The following is a 7,864-nucleotide window of genomic DNA, read 5'->3' as shown; positions in this document are numbered from 1 at the left end:
CAGAGATTTGAGATGGAATGTGATGATTGCAGTCCTAATAGAATTTAGTATTTTAACCCTGGACTGTACAGTGTTTGGCAACTTTATTTCAACATTGTTTTTAAACACAGATGTCTAACCCAAAAAATATTAGTATCCATAACTTTATCTTCCAGAGAAGTATAGTGAAAAAATCGTCTTTGTTTCCTTTTGAAGACATAAACCACCTAAAATAATTAATAAGTAAAAATACAGAAACTATTAAACATACAAATTCCATCTTTTTCCTTTTAAGATATTATTTTCCAGTTTGGTTTGGTTCTGAAAGCTTCTAAGCAAAATGTGTAATTTATCTATACTAAATACTTGGTTTGCAACAACAACAAATAGAATTAATTATGATGTTACTTTTAGTCTTCTAAAGTTATACTAATGAAAACACTAATCAAAGATTGCAGTCACCACATTTTGAGTCCTTACCTGTTGTAGGTGGATTTCATTGAGCAATAAGATTTATAACTTTATCATGATGCAACGTATGTAAGGCTGAACTCATTTAGTTGCTAATGAAATGTGATCTGGGGACTCTTGCACCAGCTGGGTAATGATTAGGGCTTATCACAGATAGGTCTAGGAAAAGGCTGGGAAATACTTAAGCTTGTTTTGCAGTTGCTTTGGGCTCTTAAGAAAGGAGCAGTTTTTCTGCAATATCAGCCTGAAGTTTTCTTTCCATATAAGAGAGGTAATGATAAGGCTTTTAACTGATTTGCAAGTGATATGGTTATATGAAGTCTGATAAAATGCTACTAAATCTTTCTGGTTAGTGCCTTTTAAATTGTGAGATGGGTACTTTGTCTTCTCACTCAGCTCAAAGAAAATGTTAATTAAGCATATGGCTTCAGAGAAACCTTGTAGAACTTGCTCATTGTGATGCCTCCTAACTTGAAATTCTGCTTTTAATAGTTTCCTGCTGGCACAAGCAGCAACTCTGTGTAGGTTTCCCAAAGCAAGAAAGAGGATCCTAAAGGTAGTTTCTGTTGTGGGGCAAACAAGGTATTGCATTTTATATAGCCTTTATCTCTTTGATAAAGGCTATAATAGCTCCATATTAACTATAAGCAGAAGGGCCACTCAAACATCTAAATTACTGAATAATTTTAAAAATAATCAATGTAATAAAAAGGTAGCTCCTATCCTCATAAAAAATAAGTACTTTAAAAGCAGATGAAGTTAGACTGTGACTTCTAGAATATCTTGTCCATACATGCCATCAGCTGGGGGAAAAAAAAGGGAAAAAAATCTACATGAGTAGTAAAATACCTGTCTCCTTAACATAGACTGTAGCTGAACTGCAGAGCAGATTTCTCTTTAAAGACCTTCTCTCTGAAAAAGCTACTACACTTCCTCCTTCTTTCTTTAGTAATGGTGGTCTCCAGCTTCTCTTAAAAGAGAAATGCTGTCTGTCAACTGAAAACTACACAACAACTTTTAAAAATCCATAGTTTTCCTGAACTGCAAGACTTCAGATTTGGTGTTTGTAAGACAGGAGAGGTTTTTCAAAGTGGAGTGGAGAAATAAAACCTAAAATATAGCAGAGCACAGTAGAGAAAGCTCCCCCCCGCTTTGATTTTATGTAGGGTTTTTTATAATATACATACAATTTCGATTCTTTTGTAGCTTAAAGGAAAATTTCTTGAGGGGGTTGTGTTTTCCATGAATGTCTGTTATTCAGGTTGAATTCAGTCATTTTTGTAAAAGAAAGACATCTCCTTTTCCATTGAATCAGAGGCTTGCATATCTAAAATTCCCCTGCAAATGAGCAGTGGGTTCTACAGATTTGTTCTTGAAAAAGGCTTCTCCCTTGTCTCCCAGGATGTGTTCATGATATTGAAAGTAGGTGTTTATGCATGGTGGGGGGAAGGTGAGGTTCTGTTGTGTGACTGTAGTGGGGGGGTTGTGTTTTTCTGGGTTTTGTGGGAATTCTGTGAGTTTGTTTTTTTTTCTTTCCATGACATGGTTATAAGACTGGACCTAACAAGCTTTTAACATCAAGGTGCCGGGAAGCACTTCAGAGTAGTGCTTGCTTTAGAGACCCAAGTACAAGTAGGCAGTACAAGTTGAGATAAGGAGTCATCTAGAGAACTGATAGGTCAGCAAACCTCACGCTTACAGTTCAGGTCCTACTTCTTCCTTAATGATATTATCTACTTATCACACTCCCTTTGAAATGATTTAATTCTCTATTTGACTTAGGGTAAGAAGAAACAGTCATGAGACCTGTGCCTAATACAAGTCCTTTAAGAGTCAGCATTCTGCCCATATTAGCCAAGGACTAGATGTAGAAATGGTTTTGTTCTTTTGTGTAACAGTGCCACAATCCAACTGGAGTTCATGTGACACTGACCCAGACAGAGGGCATCCTGGCCCTGTCTGAGATGTTAGCCCAGACCAATGTACATGAGTGGCACCGCTTCCAACAGAGGTGCTGAGTCTGCACTTGACACTCCTCAGTGGGGCTGGGCTGAGTTACAGCATTATGTGATGGCTGCTTTCCTTTGGGCCTGTACTGGAGGCCACAGGGCTCTTTGCCCACGGTGTGGTAGGACAAGGCTCAGTGCTCTCCAGAGCACTTCCCTGAGGAAGCTCAAAGCCATGCTCCTCATCTCTGGTGCTAGAGCTGGCTGAGGACACTGTCTATCCTTCCTTACTGCTAAGTTTAAGCCACTGGTTTCCTAGAAGCTCTGTGTAGCAACATGCAATCACCTGGGCTCGAGCAATTGCTTTACCACCACCTGCAGTGGGTGCCAGGCCTGGCACTGTACCGTGCTATAACATGCCATCCTGCTACCAGCACACCTTCTGACCAGCACTATTTGGCTGCACGTTTCATGGCTCTCTGCAAAGCAGTCTGGCTAGAGGCTGCAGCATCAAATACTAATGTATTCCTTTGCCTCAAAGAAGGGAATTGGGATGTAGCTTTATTGAAACATACCTCAATTCGTTTTTTCTTCTCCCTCCTCTCCTTACAAATAAGAAACAATTATGACAGTTGGATTGCTGAAAATTAGTTACATTCCAGTTAATGGGATTAGGAATTCGTTATGGCCAGAAGCCCTTCTTCTGTAGGGCAGAAAAGCACTAAAGAGGAAAATGCAGTATCCCAAACACGCTGTGCTGAGTGAGGGCCAGATAAGTTGGAGCATCCCGTGCCCCAGCTTTGCAAGGCCTTTGTCTGACCACAGCAGCCAGTAGAAAAATCCCTGAACAGGTGCTCAAACACTTCTTGGGGCTTTGCCACAAAGGCAGATACAGTTTTGTCTATTTTCACATGTTGTTATGAACTAAGCTAAAGATTTCTTGTCCTGAGCTTTACTTTTGAAGGCTTTACTTTTACTTTTACTGTCTGAATGTGAGTGCAAACAGATACTTCAGGCAGACCTAGACATACCAGTTAACTGTGCTGTATTCTGTAAGGAGGATTATTATGAGCTTTCTGTAACCTGTTTTCCTAGATATCTTCTGTGAATTTTTACACAAGAGGACATGAATATTTCAGGTGTCATCGTTGCACTTCAAGTTTAGGCAGTCTTTCATATCTATTGATACCTTCCCAATCCCCAGGTGCAGGTTAAGGATTTTACATTAATCTATTCAGTGAAGATTGTTGCAAAAGCATAGCACAGCAAATGAAATGCTTTATTCCTGCCTGAGAGGACTAAGAAAGGTTCACTGCAGCTCCCCCCCCTTCTGTTTGTTATACAGCACTTCTCATTCTGATGGTGGTTCAGTTCCTGATGGAGGAGCAAAACGTTATCACAGAGGTCCCAGCAGCCCTAAAGCGTCTGGCCAAGTATGTAGTGCGTGGTTTCTATGGTGTAGAGTACGCCCTGGCCCTCGATATACTGATCCACTACTCCTGTGTGAAAGAGGATGACTTGTTACAGCTGCTCAAGTACGAACGTAAACAGCTGCGTACTGTCCTCAACATGCTCAAGGCAGACAAGCTGGTGAAAATGCGTATGAGAGTTGAAACGGGGCCTAGTGGGAAGAGCACAAGGCACAATTACTATTACATCAATTACAAGGTGCTGGTGGATGTGGTAAAATACAAACTAGATCATGTGCGCCGGAAAATAGAAGCGGATGAGCGGAATTCAACTACCAGGTCCTCTTTTATATGTCCATCTTGCTCTAGCACTTACACAGACCTTGAAGTCAATCAGCTCTTTGATGCATTTACAGGTATATTACTTATATTGTTTATTTGCTGTTATCTTAGAGAATAACTTTGATAACACAAAACTGTCTCCTAGGCGAACTTTGCAATAAAAGCATGTTTGTTAGGATATGCTTCTTGTTTGCTGGTGGACAAGGGTCTGGGACACGAGAAGCTGGGATGTCAGTGGCAGAGAAAGTGCTGTACAGGCCAAATAAAAGGAAGAATAATCTTGAATATATGAGCTGGGGTTGGGAATCAGATTTCAGGCCTCTATATATAGAGTTTTAGCATATGCCTTGACTCTAAATTACTCTTTTTGAACTAAAACCAGATGCTATTTGTGCTTGCAAATGTCTTTTTTTTTTCCTTACATTAAGAACTGAGATGAGATCCAAGAATAAAAAAATAAACCTTACGATCTGATGATGGTCAATATTTAAGTAAACTTAAATTTCTCTCCTGAGACATTTCCTCTTGCATAGAAAGTGTCTGAATATCAGTTTGTTTCAAGTTTGCCTGTAAAACTGAGTTCACCTAGTTAATGTGAACAAACAAATAAAGCTGCAATGTTTTGGTACTTGTTCAGGCTGTGGACTGCTTAGCAAAGTACTGCTGATCTTTTTGCATCCTATGAACATGAGAATTTCCAATTTGCAAAATGTTGCAGAGACTTTCCACTGCACTTACTGCAACACTGAAGTAGAGGAAGATGCCTCAGCGTTTCCAAAGCACGATGCTCAAACCTTGTTAGCGAAGTTCAATGAGCAGATGGAACCTGTCTTTGTCCTGCTGCGTGAGACTGAAGATATTGTTCTGCCATATGACTTGCTGGAGCCTCAGCCAACAGAAATACCAGAATTATCAGAAAGGTATAAACATAACCCTCTAGAACTTCTGATCACTGCAAACCCCAACAACTTTCCAGTGTAAAATCTTTGAAATACTCAACTTGCAGCCTACTTTGTACTCCATTCTGCTCTGTTCTGTACAGTCTGCTGTTTAACGAAGAAGTCTGTAATATCTAAGGCATTCTAAATTATTGCTATGCATTTATAATTTTATTTTTGCTACCTTTTTTAAGTGATTTATTTTTCAGATTTCTCCTTCAACTAGTGCTTATAGCTCTTTCTGTGAGAAAGTAACATTATCAGTGTGCTTCATCTTGAGATGCACGACTGAAAAAACCTTGCAAAAATCAACGGTTCAGAACCCCTTGCCTCTGAGATGAGGTAACAGGGAATGCAAATTGTTTTAATCCAGAGCACTTGTTAGTCTGCTGACAAAACATGTTTTTGGGGTTCTTTTTGTTTGTTTGAGGTTGTTGTTTGTTGGTTTGGGGGGGGGGTTGTTGAGTTTTGTTGTTTGGTTGGGTTTTTTTTTTTTGATGGGAACTGAGGGTGTTCTTCCCTGAATTTTACCTGTTCAAAATGTGACGCTCCATTTAGCTTTGATCAGAAGCTGGGCTCAAGTGCACTGGAATCCTGCAGCTGCCCTGAAAAATGGACATACAGAAGTTCCTCTTTCAGCATTACGTACACCCAAAATGTAGTTATTGATGTCCAAGACTCAAAGCGCAAAAAGAAAAGAGAAAAAACAACTACAGAGCAACCTATGTGGTTGTCACAGAGCACCATGGAAGGAGCAACAACAGCCACCAACAACAGTGGTAAGTTTTAAGCATTAGCAAATAAATTCATCAGCCTTAGTGCATTTAAATATAGCCTTCCTATTGAAAATGTAGTGAACTTGGTTTAGAAGATAGAATAATGCTTCAATTCTGCACTAGTGGTTATCATAGTTTCTAAAAACTAGCCTTTAGACTGATTGGGGTAGTATTCCTAAAGCCAGAGGTCAGGTACCAGGTCCTGAAGCTTCTGGCTCTAACTATGCAATAACATTAGTGGTAATCCTTATAGTGGGAAGCTCTTGGAAATGTCTGTACTTTCAGTAGAATTCTAGTGTGGGTAGAAAACATCCAGAGTAGAAAAAGTCATCTGTGTAGGATGTCTGTGGTAACTGTAAGCTATTGACCCCTCTAATACTTAGTATTGTGTATTAGGAGTAAATGCTTCTAAAGAAATTGAAGAAACTGTTAAAGAAACTGTCAACAACAACGAAATCCTCAAGACTCTTCTGATCCATGAATTGAAGTCATCATCTAGCACACATCAGGCTCCTGTTGTCCAAAGCAAACTACATGAATCAGGCAGTGATAGTAGCGAGTTCGAAGAGGATGCCAAGTGCTCAAGAGGAGCAGGAATGAAAGCAGCAGGCAGCAACTCTGAACAAGAGGAACAGGAAACTCTAGGTCCTATTTTAATGGTAGCTGGACAACCACATGCATATGGTGAAGTCAGTGAAAATCCAGAGCTTGTCTCTCTTATGACAAAAGAAGAGAGAGAAGCTTATATAAAAGTAGGACAAGAAATGTTTCAGTCTGTCTTTGAGTAAATGCTACTGTGTGAATATGCACACTTGTATAGAATGGGTGAAGGCTTCTAACTCATGCTCTTTAAAGTTTACCACTGAAGGGTTAAGTTTTGTTTCAACTCTTGGCTATGCAAGATAGTAATCCTGTAGTAGGTACTACAGTTCAAAATACTAACACTGCAGCCACAGCAACCCAAAATTACTGTGTGTTTTCTGTTGTCTTAATGCTTAGACTTTGTAAGTGATGTAATTAGTTTTGGAGCATGAATCATTTTAGGACACGTTGGGATCTGATTAAAATAACATTTCAAAAGCAGTGATGCAATCTATTGTAAGAACTCAGTTATTCCACCTTCCTCTCAAAAGTAGCAGTTACTTCCAGTAGAAAAGATGAGTCCAAGTCCAGTATGATTTGGTTTTGTTCTATACCAGTCTCGCATTACTACACAACAGTAAGGGATAGATGCCACACAGCAATCTCCTTCCAAGGGAAGAGCTGTTACTGAATTGCATTAGCATTAGATGAGAACCAGCTCTGGCCTCTTGAACTTTCATCCTAAAAGTAATCATCGCACTTCTTTGTACTTGTTGCTCTACAGAACTGTCTCAAGTGATGAACTGTGCAAAGGGCATTGAGCAGTAAGATGTAACATTCACTTTGGTCCAGATCGGTACAGGAGCAAGCAATGTATTAAGCACAAGACTCTGCTTCTCCTACCTCACACTCTCCTGTGCTCTTTTTAAGCAAGAAACAAATTCTACTTGAACTGAGCTACATATGTAGTATGCCAGAAGGACTGGCATTAGAATGTAAGAGAGAGCTTAACTTTTCAACAGTTCTGCTACGTCAGTAAGGGATAATGAAAGTAGACTAGAAGAGCACAAACAAACACAGGAGGTTCCCTCTGAATATTAGGAAACACTGTACTGTAATGGTGACTGAGCACTTGCACAGGTTGCTCAGGGAGGTTGTAGTCTCTCATGGAGATATTCAAAAGCCACCTGGGTAACCATCTCTGAGTGGCCCTACCAGAGGAGGGGAGCTGGACAAGCTGACCTCCAGGGATCTCTGCTGAGGAAGTATGACCAAAGAAATACGATTTCAGTGCATTTTTGCTACACACACTATGTTGGTTTTGGCTGAGGTAATTTTCTTCACAGTAACTGGTGTTGGGCTGTGTTTTGGATTTGTGCTGAAAACAGTGTAGATAACACAGGGATGTTTTCATTATTGCT

The 7,864-nt window shown here is 39.8% G+C and overlaps 1 protein-coding gene across 1 annotated transcript; it reads left to right on the top strand.

The window, feature by feature from the left end:
• The first annotated feature begins 1,586 nt into the window (after positions 1 to 1,586).
• On the top strand, positions 1,587 to 7,249 carry LOC127472243 (general transcription factor IIE subunit 1-like). The gene is made up of 4 exons (XM_051790135.1): positions 1,587 to 4,221; positions 4,785 to 5,067; positions 5,644 to 5,864; positions 6,258 to 7,249. The coding sequence occupies exons 1-4, from the start codon at positions 3,756 to 3,758 to the stop codon at positions 6,647 to 6,649; spliced, it is 1,362 nt and encodes a 453-aa protein (XP_051646095.1). The 5' UTR covers positions 1,587 to 3,755; the 3' UTR covers positions 6,650 to 7,249.
• The last annotated feature ends 615 nt before the right edge of the window (positions 7,250 to 7,864 follow it).

Source organism: Manacus candei, unplaced genomic scaffold, assembly GCF_025592945.1.
Source record: "Manacus candei isolate 608988 ecotype Guabito, Panama unplaced genomic scaffold, ASM2559294v1 h1tg000028l, whole genome shotgun sequence".
Classification (NCBI taxonomy): Eukaryota; Metazoa; Chordata; class Aves; order Passeriformes; family Pipridae; genus Manacus; species Manacus candei.
Note: the sequence above shows the minus strand (reverse complement) of the source record. Positions and strands in the feature narration are given on the sequence as shown.